The sequence below is a fragment of the Stegodyphus dumicola genome, chromosome 3 (assembly GCF_044657685.1).
Source record: "Stegodyphus dumicola isolate Sdum_Otavi_A_Nest chromosome 3, ASM4465768v1".
Taxonomy (NCBI): domain Eukaryota; kingdom Metazoa; phylum Arthropoda; class Arachnida; order Araneae; family Eresidae; genus Stegodyphus; species Stegodyphus dumicola.
The window spans coordinates 183,672,975-183,697,248 of record NC_140770.1 but is presented as its reverse complement, the minus strand read 5'-3'; the positions used below and the strand labels follow the sequence as shown (position 1 = coordinate 183,697,248).

The 24,274-nt window shown below is 30.2% G+C and overlaps 1 protein-coding gene across 1 annotated transcript in view; it reads left to right on the top strand.

Moving 5' to 3' along the window:
* Positions 1-24,274, top strand: part of Dys (Dystrophin) — a 670,989-nt gene that overhangs the window by 269,103 nt on the left and 377,612 nt on the right. The window contains exons 6-18 of the mRNA XM_085813682.1: positions 1,216-1,307; positions 4,905-4,985; positions 5,102-5,217; positions 6,236-6,354; positions 6,821-6,988; positions 9,319-9,500; positions 12,883-13,027; positions 13,609-13,699; positions 13,797-14,035; positions 14,459-14,641; positions 17,937-18,023; positions 18,537-18,734; positions 23,094-23,181. Of these exons, the coding sequence (XP_085669808.1) occupies positions 1,216-1,307; positions 4,905-4,985; positions 5,102-5,217; positions 6,236-6,354; positions 6,821-6,988; positions 9,319-9,500; positions 12,883-13,027; positions 13,609-13,699; positions 13,797-14,035; positions 14,459-14,641; positions 17,937-18,023; positions 18,537-18,734; positions 23,094-23,181 (1,789 nt within the window). The remainder of the gene's footprint in view (positions 1-1,215; positions 1,308-4,904; positions 4,986-5,101; positions 5,218-6,235; positions 6,355-6,820; positions 6,989-9,318; positions 9,501-12,882; positions 13,028-13,608; positions 13,700-13,796; positions 14,036-14,458; positions 14,642-17,936; positions 18,024-18,536; positions 18,735-23,093; positions 23,182-24,274) is intronic.

Genomic DNA, 24,274 nt, shown 5'->3' with positions numbered 1-24,274 from the left:
TGCAGGAAAAACCTTAATCCGGAATTGCTGAAGTCTGGATGAGTCCGGATTACAGACTTTGTACTGTATATCACTAGCAAACTGAAATTGAATTTCTTTTATATTTCATTTTATAAGAATGTAGTTCACTAAGATTATGATGCAGTGTATGATATGATTACTTTAAAGAATTGCAGGATACATGTGCAGAGCCCTTTTATTTTGTTGCATACATGTGCAGCAGTGTAACTGGTAGCTAGTGTCCAAAATTAAAATCTCAAATACACTTTTTTTGGTAATTTAAAATATCAATGTAATATATATATTATATTAGGTAGTTTCATTTATAGAATTTTCACACACACACACACGTACCCCCTCCCCCCCCAAAAAGGAAACAAAAAATGTAATTCCTTACTTTAATTGTAAAAAAAAAAAAAATAAGTAAATAAAATAAAACTTTAATCTGACAGAATGTAATTCACATTCAGAATCTGATTCTTTTAAATCTGATTCTTTTTTTATTTATCAGAATATATCAATATCTTATCCATTGAGATTGCTTGTATTTGAGACATTGAGAACACACTTTTTAAAATCAATTAATCATGTAACAACAAACTGGTGTCATATGCAAAGTATGAGAAATATGAAGAAAGCTGTGATTTTAAGCTTGCTTTGGATTATAATATACATACTTAATTTTTAAAAACATTTTGGGAAGAAAAATAGATTTGAGAATTGAAGCAATTCTGTAGTTGAAATAGAGCTTTCATTTTACATCCGACAAAGTGCAGTTCTACTTAAGAAGTAAAATTAATCAAATTAACTTTACATGCTATATCTGTTATACTACAATAAAATTTGGAATAAAAGTTTGGGGGTAATATGTTAACATATATCATGCTCATTCATATAGAAGACTTCACAAAATGATATTATGTTCAATAAATTTGACAGTTATTGATATATTTTCTAATGCTTTTGTATTTTTCTGCAAAGGAATTATCTTGGTTTCAAACAATTTTTTTATCCTTTTTATATTTGAAAATTATGTAATAAATTTGTTTATGTCTAAAGTATTCTAGTACTTTAAGGAAAAGTTATCAAAGTATTAAAATGCTCTCATTTTGATTTAGACCTTAATTAAACAAATTTTCTTTTTTTTTATTATTATTGCTATTATAATTATTATTTTATAATGATGTATGTGGAAATTTTCCCTTCTTGAAATAGGTGCATGGTGTTCTCAAAAGTGCATCCAAAGAATTACCACAGACAAATTTAGAAAAAACACTATTGGCATGGTGTCGTGATGCAACAAAAGGGTAAATTAATTTTTTCTTTCATACCATTGATTGATGTGTGATGATTCTACTCTGCATATTCACATTTCGGAAATGTAGCAGTGTGCAATTGCAGATTGTGACGTTGTACTGTACTGTAACGTCTGTAAAACTTTCATTTCCAATGCATTTAAAATTTAATTAAAAAGGTGTTGGCTTTCACTTAGCCTAATCTCAAACCTCATTATAATCTCGATGACAGATAATATTAACTTTCTATCACTGGGTGACAATTTGCTTTTGAATTTCCCTCCCTTGTTTTTGTGTTTGATGTTATCAAACTATATTTACTTAAGTACAGTCAAAAGTCTTTAATCCCTACGTCCATAATCCGGAATGATCTATAATCTGGACCTCAAAGCTACAAACTTTCTACGCATGCGTCAATGCATAATGCGTTGAAGCATGCACGTGATACATTTACGCATGTGCGTTTAATGTATAACGGATGGTATAAGCTAAGCTAAAATTATCTAATTATCTATTCCAGTTAATGTTATAGATTGCGTTGTTTTTTAATCTTCTAATTGGATCCGGCTTATTATTTTTGGCAGACTGTTAGAGCAATTTTATAAAAGTAAGCTTGAACTTTCGATTATTTAAAAAGAATTTCCGATTCTGGAGCTGCCAATGGATCTACAAAGCGAAAGCATGTTTTGATGTGCATCAAACAAAAAGTGGAATTGCTGCAAAAAATGGATAAAGGCATATCCTTTGTTTCTCTAACCATTCCGAAATCTGTTTATCAATTTCAGGCTGCTCTGCGGCGGGGGGGGGGGGGGGCACATCGCGGTGCACAATGAACTGGAAGTTGATCTGTCAGCACTATCCTTATCTTCAGGGCAGATGTTTTTATTTTATTCGGTTTATAATTCCTTACTAAATGTAGTATTTCATCTCGATGTACTCCGTCTTTGATATGATTTAAATCAAATTCCTCGTCATTATAAATATCACGATTACACATCAAATAGTTTTCTGGTTGCAATTTTCTAATTTCGACTATGCGTAATTTATGCTTTACGCATGTGCCCGTTGAAAGAAATGTTTAATAAAGTAAACAAATAAATATTAAGCTTTTTTTTTGTAAATTTTGATACCCTTTATATCATAATTGTTCTTTATTTCATAAATTACAGTTTCATATTTTTAGTTTTATAATTTCTGCATGCCATCTTACCAGATTTAAACTGATGATCTATAATCCGGTATCACCGAAGTCCCGATGAGTCCAGATTAAAGATTTTGACTGTACATATTTTTTGCAATAAAAATGCATATTTCTTAATACCTATGGCTGTTCCTTTCATATATTTACACTAAATGGAGTGTGTTCATTGCAGATATCTTTGGATATGCAGGCGACAGTTTATCTTATCTGTGTGAACCAAATGTTGTTTCGTACCAATTAATTGATGCTTTAAACCTTTTTAATTGGAAATTTTGCTCTATCTCCTTTTTTTTTTTTTTTTTTCAATTTGCAATGACTATCTTCGAAATTTCACCACCAGGGTCACTGCTGTTGTGTGCATTATGTTGGGTGTAGTCGCTTTACTATACCATTACCTCACTTGCATAGCTGTATCTCTCTCCACTCGCACATCGCGGTGCACAATGAACTGGAAGTTGATCTGTCAGCACTATCCTTATCTTCAGGGCAGATGTTTTTATTTTATTCGGTTTATAATTCCTTACTAAATGTAGTATTTCATCTCGATGTACTCCGTCTTTGATATGATTTAAATAAAATTCCTCGTCATTATAAATATCACGATTACACATCAAATAGTTTTCTGGTTGCAATTTTCTAATTTCGACTATGCGTAATTTATGCTTTACGCATGTGCCCGTTGAAAGAAATGTTTAATAAAGTAAACAAATAAATATTAAGCTTTTTTTTGTAAATTTTGATACCCTTTATATCATAATTGTTCTTTATTTCATAAATTACGGTTTCATATTTTTAGTTTTATAATTTCTGCATGCCATCTTACCAGATTTAAACTGATGATCTATAATCCGGTATCACCGAAGTCCCGATGAGTCCAGATTAAAGATTTTGACTGTACATATTTTTTGCAATAAAAATGCATATTTCTTAATACCTATGGCTGTTCCTTTCATATATTTACACTAAATGGAGTGTGTTCATTGCAGATATCTTTGGATATGCAGGCGACAGTTTATCTTATCTGTGTGAACCAAATGTTGTTTCGTACCAATTAATTGATGCTTTAAACCTTTTTAATTGGAAATTTTGCTCTATCTCCTTTTTTTTTTTTTTTTTTTTTTTTTCAATTTGCAATGACTATCTTCGAAATTTCACCACCAGGGTCACTGCTGTTGTGTGCATTATGTTGGGTGTAGTCGCTTTACTATACCATTACCTCACTTGCATAGCTGTATCTCTCTCCACTCGCAAAAATTTTCGTTTTAAAGAGACTTTCTTATACACCTTATATATTATTTTATTCATATAATTTTATAAACAGTATATTAAAAGACAATACATGTAAACATTTTATTTTTAATAGTCTTTTTCTGATGTTACTGTTAATAATGTGTGTGTGTGTGTTATTATGGCTGCCATGATACAGGAACTTGAATTCTACGGGATATGACTCGGTGGTTCTCCCTCCTGTTTTACCCACATGCGCTTCTTAACAATTGATAGAAGGTTATCCCACTTTCGAAAACTCGTATATTTTTTTATATTTAGATTATTTTTTTAACATCACTCCAGAAAGAAGCTGAAGCATAAGCTGATCACATTCCTCTTTGAAACTATGTAATTCTCCCCCCCTACACCCATGGTTGTACTCCCACTTTTCTTTTCTGCTGAGGGCAGATTGAAAATTGTAAGCATATTCATTATTGAACATTTCAAAATAATATTTTAAAAGAGTTGAGAATTTTTTAATAGTTAAAAAAATATAAACCGTGTGCCTATGTGCAGATTGGTAGGCATTTAGTTCTTGCTAAAGCCACTAAAAATGTGAAATAATTAAGTAGAGTTTTTAACACAATTGCTGAAATAATATCAGTTGCTGAAACTGAATCAAAATCAATAACCATGATACTCAACTTCAAAAAAGAGGGCAAATATTTAGGAGTAATTCTTAATAGCAAATTGACATTTAGGAGCCATATTGAAATACAGGATAAAAATATCACTTGTAAAAGCAATAAGTGTATTTATGCCTTACCTAAATGAAAATAAGCAGTCGAAATTAAAAGAAAAAAGTGATTCTTCCTGTTTTTCTATATGCTTTTTTTAACATAGGCCTTTAACAATTGCTAATGAGAGGAAAAAAATTCAAGTTACTCAGGACAAGATTCTCAGATCTATAAGTATTGATTAAATTTGGCTTAGAATTTAGTTTCATTACTAATTCACCATTGTACAATATTTGAAAGTAATTTAAAGATGTTACTGAGTTACAAAGAAATTTTTCACTTCTAGTAGATGTTTAATCTCAAAATTTAATGCCATCAAATATAATGTTTGCTTTGTGTAAATTTGCTGCATTCATGTACATAATATATCAAATTATATCAATACTGAAACTTTTTTTCCAGCTATTCTGGGGTATATGTGCATAATTTCACAACAAGTTGGACAGATGGTTTGGCATTCAATGCCATTATCCATCGGTTTAGGTAACGAAGAATTTTTCTAATTATTGTTTTTTTTTTTAATATTGTGATAGATCTGTTAGGTTATTTTCCATGTACACATATATAGTATGTATAAAAATAATTTTCTTTACTTGCAGGCCACATTTGTTTGATTATGAAAGCATATTAAAAAAAGATGTGAATTCTCGTCTAGAACATGCTTTCCAAATTGCATATAAGAACCTTGGGATTGATAAATTACTAGATCCAGAGGGTAATTTTTGAATTGATTCAACTAATTTTTAAATATAGGAATGAAAATATAAGTTTGCATTTTTGTAAACTGATATGTGTAATTAATTTAAATTTTTGTGTTTTGGAATTATATAAATTATTTGAAAAATTTACAATTTAAAAAAATTTTTTTTAATGTTTAAATATAAGTATTTCTGTTTTCTTAGAATTTGAAAGTGCAATTAATAAATTATTGTTAATTTGAAGTTGCATTTTAATTCAAGATAGTATGAATTTCAGAGATCCTGGTTTTGGATTGAATTATATGTTAATTTTAATGAGAGAAATAAATTGATAGCTTTGGAATATTCAGACCAGTAGCTTTAAATGTAGTTTAGCTGTAACTGCAAATTTGAAACATGCAGCTGGTCAAGTGAGTAAAATTCTGAACAGTGGTCTCTTTACTGGGATTTAAATCCTGGCAAATGGCCTGGTTTTTATTGCAGTTTATGAAACTTGCGAATTTATGCCATTGTTTAGTTTATATTTAATTTATGTTATCTTTAGCAGAAGGAAGTTAAAAACATTGAGGGAGAAAAAAGAATGTAGAGATGTTTTCTGCTTTTAAAAGTCAAGATTGTACTGAATAAAAACTATGGAACCAGTGTAGCCGAACAAGGCTTAACGTTGCTGAAAGTGATGTTTTGACTGTTGAAACTAAATTAATATTATATGCATAGCTATAGGAATTGGTTCTAATTAGACCAGCTTGGTCATAAATTTTAAGATATCATTCCTGACATAAAAGAGAAAATTCAAGCAAATGATACATTTTTTTTTTTTGGGTATGGTAACTACCAAATGAATGTTGTAACTGAATTTTCTAGTTTAGATACCCTATTAAAATCCAGCCTTTCTTTTAGAGTGCTGTTTATATGCATAAGTATTATTAAAATCAACATTTACTTAAGAAATTATTTTCTTTTTTAAACATACAATAACAATTTGAAGATTGTGTAATTTCTTTTCTTTTTTTTTTTTCCTTGTAAATCCTTTAGATGTGAATACTAGTCTCCCTGATAAAAAGTCTGTGATGATGTATATAATGTGTTTTTTCCAAGCGTTACACAATCAAAGCATACCTCTTAGAAGATTGGACTCTGTTGACCTATCAGATGTAAGGCATTTTTCTGTTAATAATAATAGTAATAATGGTGACATTAATGAATAACAATATTTTAAAAATAGGTTTTGCTCTAACAATTAGGCTGCGAATAAGTAGTAGGGTTATTTCTTCATGTAATATTGCTCTTTTATTATGGTGTCATCGGCTTTTAAGTGCTAATATTTTGTTTAAATATAAAATAAATATTAATTTTATATTGTAATAAAGATTTTCTTGCTGTTGTGGAAAGGATATCTATATACCATAAGCTTCACTTTATATGGCGATTAGAATTGTTGACCATATGTGAAATAGTGATGCATTAAATTTTTACACGTAAAATAAGTAATTCTTTAAGTATGGAATTATTTCAATAAACACAGTGATTTGAATTTGCTTGCCATAGAATTTTTTTTTTATTATTGTTATTTATATGTATTGTTATCGTGTATTCATGTTTTATATATTATTGTTATAGGAAAATGTGGAGTCTAGTCATCTAAATTATAATAGTGATATCACTTCTTACCAATCTGCATTAGAAGATGTTTTAACTTGGCTTTTAAGTGTTGAGGAAAAACTAATGGAAGAAAAGCCAGAATGTGATAGTGTTGATAGTGTGAGAAGACAATTTAATGAACATGAAGTAAGGAAATACCCAAATGTTCTAATGTCATGTACCATCATTGCATTGTTTTACAATATACACATATATATGCACGTAAATTGGAAAAAAAAAAATATATGCAATAAGGATTTAAAAACAATACCTACACATAGTGCTGCTAAGGTATCATTTTTAAATATCTATTATATTAAAACTTAAACAGGCAAAAGAAAAACAAATAAAAAAATAATGTAGAATAAATTGAGTGAATGCATGTTTTTTGCATTTGCTCACTTTTGCCTGTTTAGTTTTAACTTTGCATATATATAAATTATTAACAGAGATTATTCCCTTGGAAAAGGTAGAATATAAACTATTGTAAAAATAGACCTTAGTAATTAGGGTCATTTAATGTAGAAAAATTTTATTTAAGAAATATATATTATTGTTGATTCCATCAAAAAAGCTGACTTTTCAAGGGACATTAGCCTTCTCAATAAAATCACCAACAATTATTAAGATCTGATCATGTTTCATCCTTTTCTTCTATTTGAAAGAAATTCAGTCCAATATAATCCAAAGAAATATTTCAATTTAATTAAGTTAATTGATATTATTCAATATATTTTCAAACATAGAAGAAAAATATCCTAGTATGGTATTATATGTTATATATTGAAAATGAATTAATATGAACTAATTAAATTGAAATATTTATTTTCATTGTATTGGATTGAATTTCTTTCAGTTCATATAGATATGAGGTTCTAAACACTATCAGATCTTAATAATTGTTGGTGATTTTATCGAGAAGGGCAATTGCCTCCTGAAAAGTTAGCCTTTTTCAATCAAATAAGCAATTATTAAAATAGCAATAATTGTTTGTGTTCCATTAACCTCCTGCTCTAGAAGTAAGAATAAAGTGCTGTCATCAACATCTCAATTGGACTGTCTTAGATTGGTGCAATATCCTGTTCACAGATGAGTCAAGATTTGCTCTGGAATCGTAAGAAAAGTACGAAAGTGTCTGGAGAAGGGGATATACACAGAGTCGGGAGGCCCAGAACTGTATGCATTCAAAGGTAGCAGCATCAGTGATATGTGCTGGAATTTCAGTGGGATATTAAAAGTAGCTGCATTTTTAAAAATGGTTATGTGACAGCTGCGAGGTTTCAGGATGAAGTCCTACACCCCATTGTGAGACTCTATGCTGCAACAGTTGTTCCTGATTTCCTGTTTATGAAAGATAATGCCCATTTCCATCGAGTCAGCATTATAATAAGTACTTGCATTCTTTGTATAGAGTTATTGCCATATTCCCATGCCCTTAATCCCATAAAAAATCTTTGTTATGCTCTCGGGCATACTGCCTGTGCATATTTACCTCCTCCAGCCAGCATCAGACAGTTGGAAACCTCCATAATGGAGAAATGATCATTGGTGGCATCTAGGATGGTTGATTATCTGGTTGGAAGTGTAGGCAATACTGTCAAGTTTGTGTGAAGGTCTGGGATGGTCACTTGAATTATTAATGTAACATTTATTTGTTTGTTTTTAGCTCTAAACTTCAATTTATTAATTACCTAAATGTGACATCATATGATTGACAAAAATCAAATATAGTTTTTCATATTTGTACATAATGCTTGCTTTTTTTCCTGTGTAAACATATTTGCTACTTTCATGAGCAATTTGGTGTTAATCATAGCTTTACTTTTCCATTTTTGCTTATTTTATTGCTGCATGTTCAACTTTTGGAAGTCAGTGTCACAATATGAGCTCCTGACTTAATTAATATTCCTGATTGTATTAAATAAACCGAATAACTATCAGAAAAAGAATGGCCAGACCTTCAAACCACAACTATTGCATAAAGTTTTCTTTTTGGCATATAATTTGGCAGTAAAATAATAAGATTTCATTTTGTAATTTTCCCATACAGTTTCATTATGGGTAAATAGTATGATTGTCTTAGAAAGAAACTAATCACAGCTCTTCATGGTTTGGTAATAGCAAAACTGTGTTGATCCGTTAAAAGTAAATAAATAAACATTATAAGCAATTGGAAGCATCAGAGATTAAATTACTGAACTGATAAACATTCTTCATGCTTATTCATAGTGACATCATAGTATTGCCACTGTTAAGGTGAAAGAAATAGGTTAACACATACCATGTTTTCGTGCACTATTAACTGGTACTCCAGTGAATGAAAAGTACCAAAGAAAAAAAAAAAAAAAAATAGTATTATTCCTCTCATCTTTTGATAAAAATTTTGAAGCATATTCAGTTTAGTTAATTTTTGGCATTTAATGCATTTTAAATGCTTGGAGTTAATTCATCTTTTTTTTTTTTTTCTCCTTCCACAGTCTTTCATGTTAGAACTCAAAAATCATTCTCAAGCTGTGGAGGATGTTTTGTTTAATGGCAACCGTCTCCTGACACAAGGAAAAGTAAATGCTGCTGAGCATGAAGAAATTGAAGTACAAATGCAACTGTTATATAACCGATGGGAAGATCTCAGATCAAAAGCATTAGAGAGACAGAATGAGTATATAAATTTTATTCTTGTTTATAATTCACACTCACAGTATTTGAGTCAGTATTAGTCTATTTAGTATTTTTTGTAGCATTTGTTCAAGCACATATTATGCAGTCATTCTATTCAAATGTAACCTTAAATATTTAAATTTTTTCTAAGCACTAATGAAGCAATATGTTAATTTTATTGGTACTTTCTGACTATCCCCACCCCTTTTAAAAGAATTGCAAATTCATTGTGAATAATTTTCAGGGTTCGTAGCGGTCCTTATAAGTGCTTATAAGTCCTTATATTTGAAAATAAAATATAAAGGCCCTTATAGATGCTTACTTTTTCTTTAAAGCCCGTATTTTTTGTTTTTAGTGCTTATTTTTTGCTTTTAGTGGTTTTTTTTTTTTTAATGAACGCGTTATTTTTCCCCGTACCAAAGCCGAAACTAAATAAACAAATTTTCTTCCTAATATGGAATGTCAGATGGTGAGTCATACTCCCGGAAATAGCTTTTCCCCCTTTCTCTGCATTAACATAACCTTTGGTGTGCACGAAGAGTACAGACAGGTGCCGTCGTTCTATTGGTCAAAGAATTGCGAAAGCAGTAGAAAATTCCACTGCATTCGGCATTCTTTTCCTCCCACCCAAATACTACACACGTTTGAAATTCTATCAAGATCTTAAAAATGTGCATTCTCGTTCTGCTTGGTCAGTTCATATTTGTGTTTATTATGATCGTTATGCTTATATTATGAGCATATGTATGAATGTTTATAATAACATAGTTGCAGTAACTGCTGAAGTATAGTAAACTTCCAAAAATGGTTGTGTTTTAACACAGATTAGCTTTCTAAGGAATAATATTCGGAATGGCTTAAATAAAGGGAAAGTAATCGAATAGTCAAAATAATTTAATTTTTTTGGCCAATATATTATACGGTACGAAAATTGGGAGGTCTCCTTTTTCTCTGCAAAATCTTGAATATTGAAATTGTTACAGTTAGCTGCAAAACAAGCAACGGAACCCCCCCTTTTTTTTTTGGTCACTTTGCAATCTGGATTGAATAGGACTAAACGTTCTGCGGTCTACCAACCCAAGCGAAGAATGATTCTATTCCAGAAATTTAACGCCGTCTGTTGATAATTAGAATGAAAAACACCCCAGTTATTTAGTTCTTTATTCTCCCAATATCGGCAGTTGTTGATTCCAATTGCGTAATATCACGTAGGGAAGAATTATGGCGCACGTATTGTGCAATAACGTTTGCGATATTTTCCAGATATAGTTAATGTTGATGTTCGGTCCGAGATTTGTTTATGAACACTTAAAAGAGTTTTACTGTGCTTGCTAAGCAGAATATTTTTTAGTTCCGTTGGTTTATTTTTATATGATGCACATATTGAAATGTCAAAAGCATTTATTTAGCGGAAAATTCTAAAGGGCGGCTACGGTCTACCCCCCCCCTTCGCTCCTTTAAGTTACGCTCGACTGTCCGAATATTCGCCAAGTATGCGGGTTAGTTAAGCTTTTACTGTTAAATATGACTGCACGAAACAAATTTCTATCTTCTGATTTCAGAAATGTTCCTCTTTTTTACTTAAATTACTTTGCTTGCAATATCTCTTAAGAGAAAACTGATATACAATGAAAATTTAGAAAATGTTCAGAATTTAGATTTAAATTATTTAAATATCAATATGAGTGGAAAAATAAATTGTATTTATTATTAGGTTCCAAGTGAATACAATAAATATGCCTTATTATTAACTTTCTCTATTTTGAACTGAAATTTCATCATTAAATCTTGTAATATAGTTTAGTTCTTCATATTTTTTTCTCTCATTGTAAACTAGTTCTGTAAATTGAACTATTATTTAAAATTAAAAAAAAAAAAAAAAAAAAAAAAAAAAAAAAAAAAAAAAAAAGTAATTATTTTCCATGGTTGAGGTAATGCTTATTTTCTCTTAATAAGTACTTCATTTCTCATATTTTAAATTACAAGTCTAATTTTTAAGGTTATGCAGTTGTTATGATGTAATTAGACAGGTGCTTATTTTTTTTCTTAAAATGTGCTTGAAAAGTGCTTATAGGTGCTTATTTTTTTAACTAAAATGTGGTTATGAACCCTGATTTTTCACCAAGCTAGTTTGCAAAAAGTAATACAGTATAAAGTCTGTAATCTGGACATTCATTATCTGGAATGATGTATAATCCGGACCTCAAAGCCACAAACTTTTTTTGTTTGTATGCTTTACACATGTGCGTTTAATGTTACGCATGCGTGTTTAATGTTTACGCATGCATGTTTAGAACAAAAAACGAAGCAACTTAAACAGCTTACATTGAAAGAAATGTTTAATAAAGTAAACAAATAAGTATTAAGTTTTTTTTGTAAATTTTGATACCCTTTAGATCATAATTGCTCTTTATTTCATAAATTACAGTTTCATATTTTTAATTGTATAATTTCTGCATGCTATCTTACCAGATTTAAATTGATGATCTATAATCCGTGAAAACTCTTAATCCGGAATTGCTGAAGTCCCGACAAGTTCGGATTACGGACTTTATACTGTAGCTGTTCTCAAAATGGTGATGCTCTAAGGCAGACTCCAACCTTTTTGTGCCTAAGATTGCATTTTAGAATATCTGTTGATGGTGGGCATCATTTACTTTTTCAAGGTGAATTTGTAGTCCGATAGTGTTAATAATACATGCACATAAAAAAAGAGAGCAGTTGCATTTTGATTTGTGCTGGCATCTGTGTTGGATGCAATTTCTATTCATTACAAATGAGAAAACTTTCACATAGAATTTTATTGAAAACTAAAACGCTTTTTTTTTTTTTTTGTGATCGCACAGTGGGTGCCCACCGATCATTTAACGTGTGCCCACCTATGACTGTGGGCACCAGGGTTGGGCGCTCCTGCTATAAGAGCATCGTAAAGGAGCAATTAATCAAAATGCTTTAAAAAGCAAGAAACATTGGTAATAAAGCATTTACCATTTAAAAAAATTTCTCTGTTTTTGCTGTATTGTTCTCTCTATGTGTGCAGCAATTTGTTTTCACATATAAAAACTATTTCAGATATGAAACATATTTTCCCTTAAAAAACAGCATGAACTCCACATCTATACAACTTTGGTATCGACCAAAACAAACATGCTATGCATATAGTACCTGGGTTACCGTATAAATACTTTTTGGCAACATAACTGCTTTGCATTATGTATAGTTTTTTTATGACTTTCCAGTAGGGGTATGGGTAATTAGAAAGTGTCATTTTGTTATTTGTAAATTGTTTGTTAAAAATGTGCAATAAGTGCTGTTACTCAGTTCCTTTTTTATTAAATTATTTCTTCATCCATTGTATTATTGAAATAATTTAATTTCTTTAGGTTGCACAAAAAATTGACAGATATGCAGAAAGCTCACTTAGAAAAATTAAATAAATGGCTCGATGAAATGGAAAATAAACTAAACCATTTACCACCATTAGGACCAAATTTAGAAACTATAAAGAAACAAGTTGAAATGCAAAAGGTTTGTGCATTTTGTGACTATTGTGCATAGAATTCTTGAGAAAGTAATCATTGAATATGAAATAAAATAGAATTGGTTTCTACTGTATCAGAAAAGGCTAAAGCTTTTTTTTTTATTTTTTTTTTTTTTTAAATCTGATGCTTCCTTTTTAGAATTTGATTTTTATACTCTTTTGAACTTTATGAAAGTAGCATTACGCAATTATCAATTTTATTTGTTGAAATATGCAAATTTGATGGATTTTTTTTGTGTGTGTGATGGAAAAAAATAATTTTCATTGAATGTTTTAATATGTATATTTTAAAATGATTCTTTCTGTTTATGCCAAGTCCAAGTTCAAGATTTTATAGTAATTCTTTTTCATTTATGGCAAGAAGAAAAAATTTAGTAAATGCACTTGGAAAGAATATTTATTATACTTTTTATATGTTTAGGTTGAATAACTAAGAATTTTTGGATGAATGAATAAGAACTATTAGAAAAAGGAATTTTTTTTGTGTATTTTTGTTTTGTTTTGAGTTGTGTTAACATGAATTACTGATTAAAGTAAATTGATTTATTTTGGTGTGATGACATTACAGAATCTGCAAGACGAAGTTAAGGGAAAACAAGAAGCTGTAAATTATCTTCCTGAAATAGTAGTTGTTATTGATGAAAATGGTAGTCAGAGCGGTAAGAAGCATTTTATATGTGTCAAAAGGTCTTATTAAAAAAAAAAAAAAAAAATTGAAATTTAACAACATTTACTTACAAATGGATTATTATGCAGATTATGCTACTCTTGCCAAACAGTTATCTACAATAGCAGAAAGATGGTCTAACATCTGCCAGACAGTGAAAGATCGAAGTGAATTGTTGCAAACAATTGTACCCCAGTGGCAACAGCTGGAAGATGAAGAGTTATGTTTCAGCCAATGGCTTCATCGAAAGGAACAACAACTTTCAACAATTGGTCAAAAATCAGGATCTGACAGTCTTTCATTGCTTGAACAAGTGAAGCTTCTCCAGGTAAAAGATATAATTAAGCATTTATCTTTCCAAACTCAAATTTATATAAATTTTGTAGAATTGTTATTATTTTAATAAAATTAATTACCTAATGATATTTTCAAATATTGACTTCTTAATCATATTTAGTTTCTGAAAAATGTTCTGAATAACTGCAGTTCTACAACTGCATAGAATGTTTACTGATTGGTATTTAATGATTATTAATGCATTTTAAATATGACTTCCCTTGCTTTATATGCTCACTTCACTTTTTTCTTTTATGCTTACATCACTATTTTGCAATTAAAATAAGATAATTTTTTCTTTTGATTATTAGTTTCGTTTCATATAAGACCCAGTTTTACATATTCTGATATATTAATCTTTCCTTCCTAAAACAAACAGAAATGAGCTAATATTGAAATATTTCTGTATTTTCAGTCTGTGGAGCAAGATCTGGATATTCATCACCGATTGTTTAATCAACTTACTGAGAGAGCTCAGAAAATTAAAGATAAACTTGATAAAGGATCTCTGGGTGTTATCGAAATTACCGAAAAGATTGAAAAACTTACACAGAGGTGGGATTCACTTGTGCTGTTGATGGAAAGTCTCAGTAAAAAGGTAATGTTGCTTTCAGTGCTATGTATTTTAAAATATTAATGTTACTTATGTGTGTATTCAAAGTATTATGTATGAAAATATTTATCTTATTAAATTGTCTAATTTAAAATCTTAAAATAAAAAATTATGAAGAAGAGTATGTCAAATTTTATTATAAATTGTTTAATACTAGAAACTATTGCAGTTGTTTAATATACATTAACTTCTTACTGCTATATTTTAAAATTTATCCTTGCTTTACCCTTTCGCCGTTCTCTCCTGCGAAAATTTCTCCCCGGCAGCCCTTTGTTTTTCGCAGCGTGTAGTGTTGTTTTCTGTGTACATACATAACTTTCATAGTGGGTGAATGTAAATGAACATTAAGTAAACTTATAAGGAAAAAATGCATAATGGGAAAGTAATAACATCTCTGCTTATTTCTAACAGCAGGACTAATTTAATAACATCTGATCCAGGCGATCTGCCATTTTGTTATTGTAATCTTTTACAATTATTGTTTTTTAAAAGTTCTTTTCCGTGTTTCAACATCAATCATAGAGTTACTATGAACTGTACTCATCAAACATATATCCTTCTTGGCTTTCCGATTCACAACCTCATTTTTTTCTCTTTTTCTACTGAGTAGACGTTGAAGATCTCTCACTGTCTTGTATCTTATGTAAAATGGCGCAAATATTCATAAAACCCTGGGGGGGGAATTCAATTAGAAATAGAATGCCTGATTAGTACTGTCCTCTAGGAGGTATTAGAACAAACAAAAATAAAAACTCAAAGAAGTAAATATTTAGAAAGCGCTTTAAACATTTAAAAGTTTTAAAATGTAGAAGAACGCTTGACGCGTGTTATGGCCTCCCTGCAGAAGTTTCCCTTGAACACGCTAGATGCATTACGGATGACGAAGAGGTTAAATTCGTACCACTTGATTTACTTAATTTTTTATTACACCCCTTCCACTTGCTTGCATATGACATTCTTCAACCCATCAGCAATCACTTGAAATTCAACATCCTCTTCATCCAGTTAGAATTCACATCTCCACCATCCAGTTTTCTAGTTTTCACCTGACCTGCCCAACCAGGATAGTAGTGGTGCTGACTGCAAATACCAAAGGGCTGAATTCGAATCCCGGAGAAGACGTGGATGTTTGTAAATGTATATTGTCTGCCCGGCGTGAGGTCTCACTAAATGTGCAGCGAGCTGAAAGTCCTCTCGACAGGTTGTTGATGGGGAAAGACGGTTGGAAAACCCTCGGACCTGTCCCTCCTTTGTGCCGTCCGTCAAAATTGGAAGTGGAACTGTTGTACTATCATCTGTATGGTGTTCAAGGCTCTTGCCAACGACAGGTGCAGTCTTGCTGTCCTTGCCATGATGTATTTCATAGGCTTGTTCTGTTACTGTCAGACAAGTGAGAAAAGTCACAACACAGTTTTCACTTAATGCACAATATTCTACTTCTTCACTAGCACTTCCCAGTAGCCCGTTGACATCATAAGAGAAGCATGCTGTACTCTTACAAAGCTGTTAACAATCACAAAATTCACTTCTGTGTTTGAACTCAGGAGCCCTTTATCTGAACTGCATAGTTCATGGATGACTATTGGCAGTAGTTACAGAAGAAGATATTAAATTATGGAAAATAAAAGGGCAGCAAGATTCTTTTAATTATTGAGAAATGGGAATTGTAGCTGTAATGCTCTTTGAGTTATACAGTACAAAGTCCGTAATCCGGACGTCCATTATCCAGAATGATCTATAATCCAGACCTCAGAGCCACAAACATACGCATGCGCGTTTGATGCACGCATCCACTATGCATGCGCGTGAAGCTAGTGAAGCATTTACAGATGCATGCTTTTGATAGTGAATAAAGTGACAGAGAGGTTATTGAAAACAAAAAAATTTCAATTGACAAGTTAGTTGGTATTCTCGACACAGCAATTACAGGATTTGATCAGTGGAACTTTGTCACTGAACAAGAAATTATGTCTGTTTATAGAAGAGAAAATTAAAGAGAAAGTATTAGCACAAAAAGCGAAGCAACATAAACAACTTACATTGAAAGAAATGTTTACGAAAGTAAACAAATAAATATATTTTTTGTAAATTTTGCTACCCTTTAGATCATAATTGCTCTTTATTTCATAAATCAGTTTCATGTTTTTAATTGTATAATTTCTGTATGCCAAATTTAAATTGATGATCTATAATCCGGAAAACCCCCGCATCCGGAATAGCCGAAGTCCTGGTGAGTCCGGATTATGGACTTTGTACTGTATACTGATTGCAAGCACCTTTAGCTATCAGACAACCTATGAATCTAGATCATTGTTAATAACCAAAAGCACAACCTTAGCCACAGTGCAGAAAGTATCAACAAATGCTATTCTTAATTATCTTTTAAATTTTGGTTTTTATTGTTTTTTAATTAGAAGAAAAATGTATTTAAAATATTTTGTATTTTTTGGTTTTTCATTTTAAAATGACTTTTTTTGGTTATATATCATGCTTTTATTTCTGTTGTTGTAAATTATATATATATGTAAATAATTTTGGTGAAAAAAACTATTTTTGTATATAACTATTTTTGTATATAACACGAAAGGGTTCAAGAGAGTAGAGTGCTGCAGTGAAAATAAGATTACAGAGGCAAGGCCATTTAACACTGAGGTAAATAAATGGTGATCTTGCCAAGTTGGAGATGGTTTCGGCAACTAATTTTTGTCACCAGATTTGGCAAGAAATATCCAATTGTCGCCAGACTTGGTGACATTTGTTTCCGACCCCTATGTAACTATAATCGTATCACTAGCTAATTGTAGCCATATCCGATCCTATGTAACTGTGTAAACCTTTCAGCAATTTCAAGAAATTGAATGTAATGAAATTTGTTGATGGCTAAAGGGAAAATGGAGAGACCAGAGCAAGCATCAGTTCTCAGGTTTTGGTAATGAGTACTGAGAGATCTCCATGTAAGCTTCTATCTTTAGATGCACTTTGCATTATGTTCTGTTTAACATTCTTAATAGTTTGAAGTGGTAAGTACTGATTGTGCTCTGTCATACTGATAAGAGCTGTATGAATACTTTTGTGAAGAGTGACAGAATTGTAAACTGTTTTTTCTTTCAGAAAAATAAGTTTTCTCAAGCTGTCATTGGTTCTGTGTGCACTCATATGAATCCATGCACACATAATAGTATATATAAATAACTTATATAAGTGACTTCATGGTATTATTTTTAGTACATTTGTTTTAATGTAAAAGTTTTAATCTCATAAAAATAATTTATTGATTCAGTTATCAAGTATGGAAGAAGATGTTGTGACAAATAACAAGAATGAGGCAAGTTATGAACAATCTTCTCAGTCCCTCACTAGCCAAGAGGTTTGTTTCTTTTCCTCAATGATTTCAATATTGTATCCATTTTTCTTAAGATATATATTTAAATTTGAGTAGACTATAAAATGACTATTTATTTTGTTTACTGATATTTTAATATGTGCATTATTTTTTGATTTTTTTATATAATTATAATCAGTTTATATAGTTAAATCTATTTATATTGCTCTTTTTCCCTCTAGTGAAAAGCAATATGCCTGTATAAAATAAATTAATATGCATATGCTAATACAGGCATATTTTGAATTTGCAACCATGAATCTAAAAATTGTGGTTGCAAATTCAAAATGCTCCAAATGACATTTTACCAGATTTAAGATGTAAAAGCTTTATCAGTTCTTAGATATTTTAAAGCATTTAACTCAGTTAAAACTGTGATTTTAATATTCATAAATATTTTAAAATCAGAAGTTTTAAAGATGACTAAATACAATTTTTGCTTAATTATTCATAATCATCAATTATTCATAATCATAATTCATTCATATTCATTTGTAGGATAGTGATCAAGGAGGTGCAAAAAAGCGACGTTTAGACAGCTGGCATATGAAGGAATGGTATCAGAATTTTGAAATTATCAGTTTATGGCTAGATCGTATTGAATCCTCTGTTGGCTTAGCAGCTTATGAAAGCTCTGGGAATGATGTTTCACCATGGGATACGTTATCTCTTGACGATCAACAACTTCTTTTAGAGGTAAACATTTGCTTAGTTTATTAGTTCTTTTTTGTAAAAAACATGCTATAGGGAGTTTTGTGTTGTAAAGTTATGGTAGTGCAAAGAGAAGGTAAAAGAAAAATGAAAATTAATATAAAAGAAACTAATTTTTATAATAAGTCAATTGTTAAATTTTCTGAAGTCCCAGGATCTTTTTTTTTTCTTCCGTAGTTACATAACCAACTGCTTTCATTCTGTCTATTTTAGTATGAATCACATCAGATAAGTCCAGTTATATGTATTGTGATACTTATTTCATTTTAAATAATCTATTTTATTTACATTTATATTATTATGCATGCTAAAAGAATTTTATGACATTAAACTATGGTTTAAAGAAAAATAATAATTAAAAAAAAATCTGAAAGCTTTCGCATTATATATTACGCCCAAAGGAGTGTTTTTTCACGTTTTGTGCGTTACCTTTATTTATTAAATATAATGTTCTTCAGACTTAAACCATAAAATTCAATTCAACAGCAATATCACAAAATATTTAAAAGAGTGAATTGTTAGAATTTCCGATACACAGTCTCAAGCACTGGAGATAAAAATCTGTCCATCCCCCATACAGTGTTGTCATTGTTCACTTTGAATTCATTGAGTTTCTTAATCTAAACCTCATAAGTGCTTTACAAAACATGAAATAGATAATAAAACAAATTCCAAATTTGGGCTTCCAGATGCCCATATTCAGGTGGAGATGTACGCTATTCAAAAATTTGATGGCTCTGGGTACTGGCTCGTTGAACTTGGTTTATCTACTCGGGCTCCTGGGTCAAGACCACTATCTCAATATATCCGCATAATCTTTTTTCGAACATTAGTAGTAGCATGGGAAGGCATATCAGGTAGAGATGAAGTTTGAAGCAATTAATATGGAAGAAGATGAAGTTGATGTCAAAGAGGCATAACATTTGAAGATTTCTATTGCAATTATTAGGAAGTTTGTAGAAGTTTGTGGGTCTGTGAGCAGAGAGTAGTCAGGAAAGCAAGAAAGCAATTGGCTCGGAGGAGGAGCTAGGCTGGCTAAGTGGTCTAATAATGTGCTGGGGGAGGGAGGGTCAAGGCTCTTACCAGTTCCATACTAATTTTGAAGGGTGATTAAAAGATTGGGGGTGGGGGGAAAAGTTAATTAACCTGCTTAAGATTAATTAGTTAAGTTTTAGATTACAGTAATAATTGCAGTCAAGTAAATGTTTTTTAACAAACATTTTGATATATTACAGTGCCTATTAGGCTTGCATAAGGTGTAAAGAGTAATTTTTTTGGTTATTTTAAGTTTTTTTTTTGACTGATTACAATTAAATGCAATTAAGGGTGCAGAAAATTTTAGTATTCCAGGTACCATCGTTTTATCACAATGCAAGAAACATGCATACATTTATGCAGATTCTTCATTATTTAATTTCTTTAAATATAATACAGGGCGATAATATTTGGTGCCAACAATTTGAAAAGTGATTTTCTGTTTATAGTGAATCAACAGATAATACCAAAACAAAATTAATAGCCGTTTTGGGCAAATTGCTGGACTAAAAACAAAATTGGATAATGGCATCCAAATTTAGAATATATATGTGAGTCAAATGTGTTCTGCAGTTTCTTTTCGACCAGTTTAGCATACATTTTTATGACTTGTATTACCTGTTGTTGTTCATCTGAATGAGTTAAAGATTGAATGACTTATTTACCAATGGAGAATAATATAATCACATAAAGCAAACTTGTAGTTCTAAAAAGGAATAATTTTTTACAAAACAGAACTGATATTTATCCAGTGCTGTCAATAATAACATTTTGCATTCTGTTATATCTTACAATGCATAATATAGTATACTGTATGAGGTCTACCGGAAAATTATATCTGTTTGGGAAGTGAAAGGCAATAATACATTCTTCATACTTTTAATAATGGTTTTTGTATACTATAATTTCTATTGTTACTTATGCATCTTCCTAGCATGGTGATAATTTGTAAGCACCATTTTTGAAAAATATCTTGTGCCTCGAGCCAAAAAAAATTTTTTTTAACCCAATGACAGGCACTTGCCTACTCTAAGGCCTATTTGCCACTTCTAAGGCCGGAAGTGGTTGCCATTTTTTTGTGCAGGCAACATCATAGTAGGCTTCCACCATTGCCTCCTATGAAGGGACGGACAGTTACAACCATGCCTTCTTCGAGATTCAAATCTGGTACTGCAGTAGGCTCCCTTAACCACTATACCATCTGGGCGGCAGAGCCAAAGAACTCAGGTAGTGCTTGACTGACATCTTCTTCAGTTTTGAACTTTTTCCCTTCAAAAAATTTGCAAGTAGAGAAACAAGTTATAATCAGAGTGTTAAGTATGGGGAGAATAGTGGATGTGGCAGATTTCCTCAGCCTAGCTCTTTTCCTAATGATGTTTTCATAGGTAATCTATTTTTCAAAACAAGTTATTATTTGGTCCATGAAAAGGTTTGCTTTTTGTTTTGAGTAAGCAGAGATGTGCATATGAAGTCTCAATCATACAAATTTTTCTTGGTTAACTCATGTGGATCCATTTGGAATATTTACAAACTAATTTTAATTTACAGATATGGTCCAGAATGGTTTGTTGAGCTGAGTTAAGCTTTTCTGCAATTTCCGACGTCAGAAAATGATCTTGCTGTATCATGGTCTTGACAATATTGTCATCGATTAAAGATGGCAGGCCGGAAGTTGGCTCATCATTTAGGTTGAAATCCCCTGCTTCAAAGTTTCCAAATTATCTCCTGGACATTTTGTTCAGACATTTGTTCATTGGACATTTGTTTGTATTTTCACCAAAAACTTTCATTAAATTCCAACATTCTTCTATAGTATTTCTTGTTGAAATTCGTGCAAAATTTAGGGTACAAAATGAGCTTTTTCTGCAACCATGTTTATACCATCCCACCATATTTAATAATGATTTGAGACATTTTTGTTTCAGTTAATTTAGAAGAGTACATGTACGTAAATGCTATGATAAACAGGAGACAGCCGTATATATCTCAAATGAACATGGGCATGCATGTAGAAACTTGAAATATCGTTATCGGACAGAATTTAGAAGAGTTTTTTAATATAGAAGACTACATGTACATAAATGCTATGATAAACAGGAGACAGCAGTATCATGTTGAAACTTGAAATATTGTTATCGGACAGAACTTTCCAGTAGACCTTATAATTAATGCCTTATTCTATACTATTGATTAACAATAGACAATTGATCCTCATTTGTTGCTCTATGAATAGCATTAGTGAAATTGAATATATTATTAAGGTAAAACTGATATGTTAAATTTTGAAACTATACAAATTGTTACTATGAAAAGAAAGGCTAAAGAAAAGTGAAATGGTTAACTTAAAAATAATTGAGTACTTGCAAGCAAACAATGAACTGTATTGAAAGGACATAAAAAAGTCATAGATATTTAAGGCATAAAACGGCTCATTATTTAGCATCTTTTTTTTTTAAGCCCAAAAAGGCTGTTAGTCTCAAAATATGACTTTGCATTATTTCTCTCTTCATTCGAGTTTGTTGCCATTTGGAAAAACATAAGATATTCTTTTATATTTAATCTGCCTGTTATTAATTTGCAAATTTAACTGTTTAAAAGTGATAGATGCTTAAGAATATTAATTTTTAAATTTTTAATCTGATTAATTTAAATAAAATGCATTTAATTCATGTTATATCTAATTAAAAACATTAAATATTTTTACAGAACCACATTATATATATTTTCATGTTTTAAATATACAGAAGATGTTGAACATTCGCATGTTAATCTTAATGCATACTCATCTAATGTCCTATAAAATGTTTCACAGTACTGAGTCATCTTGGCTGTGTCAATTAATAATTCCTACTGATAATCTATACTGAACTTTAAAAGTCTTTTTTCAGACATGGATATGTTAAAATATAATAATGATAAATATTTAATTTTATCTTTTTTTATAACTGTTATTATTTATATATTTTTATAGGATAATTTCTATTCCTATTTTCAGTACATGTCTATCCATCAATTAAAATTGTATTAAGAGCATCTTATGATGTTAATCTTTCCGCAAATATTAAATTCTGTTGTTACTTTTTCTTTGCTTTCTGCACCAAAATACAAACGAGTAGCAACTTTTAATCTGAAATTGTTTCATACTGTTTTTGAAATAAAAATTGCAATTTTCTATGTAAATGCATATAATTTTTAGTTTGTTCCTGTTACATTAATTTATATATTAATTTATGTTACCAAATCAAAATAAATATTTTTATAGTTATTGAAGTGCATCCTTATAGTGTCACTGTTCGTTTATAATTGTAGGAAACAGAGGCTGATTTTAGAATCCAAAAAGGGAAAATAGAAAAGTTCATTTATGAAGGTCAACAGTTCATAAAAGATTTAGAATCAAGTAAGGTTTTTATTTTCCCCCTGATCATAAGATAGTAAGAGCTAATTTGGTTTGTGATAAATTGTACAACATAATTTAAAAGGCTTCTAAGAAAATTTGATAGTAATTTGAGTTTGTTACTGTAAAAACTGCATGTGATAAGTTAGTTTCAAGCATGTGATAGTTTGTTATTGTAAAAACTGCATGTGATAATTAATTTTTAGAAATAAAACTCTAGAAAATACAGATTGCAAAATTGATTTAAATTTCATTATTTTTTATTAAATTTTCATTTATATAAATGCATTTTAATTTCAAAACTTAAAACAAATAATATGATGAATTAATGTCAGTTATTTTTTATGTTTATATAAGCAGATGTGTAAATCATTTATATTAATGTTAAATTTAAGAAAATTTAAAATGTCTGTCAATTCATATATAGCTGAGAAGAAGAGAAGAGAGGAGGGAAAAAAAAGGGGAAGCACTAAATTTTTATTTTGAAAACTATTAGATTTTAACATACTTTGCTATATGAGCAATTGTTTCAAAGGGATGAATATTTCAAACAAAATAATGGTACTTTCTGATTATTCACAGTCCCTACTGATAAGTTAGCTAACTTTTAAATTATTTTATTTTTGATGTTGCTTGCTTTTCTAATTTTATTGAACAGTCATCAATAAAATTAGAAAAGCAAGCAGCATCAGAAATAAAATAACTTACCTTTTTCAAAAAATCCTTATTTTTCATACCGTTGTTCTTGCCATATGCAAAGTGATATGTTTTTTGCGTAAAAAAATATAAAAAACATCAGAGAATTGCACAAACTTGACTCTGCACAATTTCCATGTTTTGCACCAGTCAAAACAGACATGCTGCATACCTAGGTTTCCATTTAAACATTTTGATGACATACTTTGTCGTATGAATACTTTTTGGTGGGAATGCGGTTAATCAGAAAATATTATAGTTATTGTCTATCCTTCCCTTTTTAAATGATTAAAACAATTTAAGAAAAGTTGTAAAATTAAAAATATAGCAAATAAATGAAAGTTCCATTTTAAAAAAAATCTTTTGTGAAATCTTTATGAGATAATGTTTTATTTCTTTA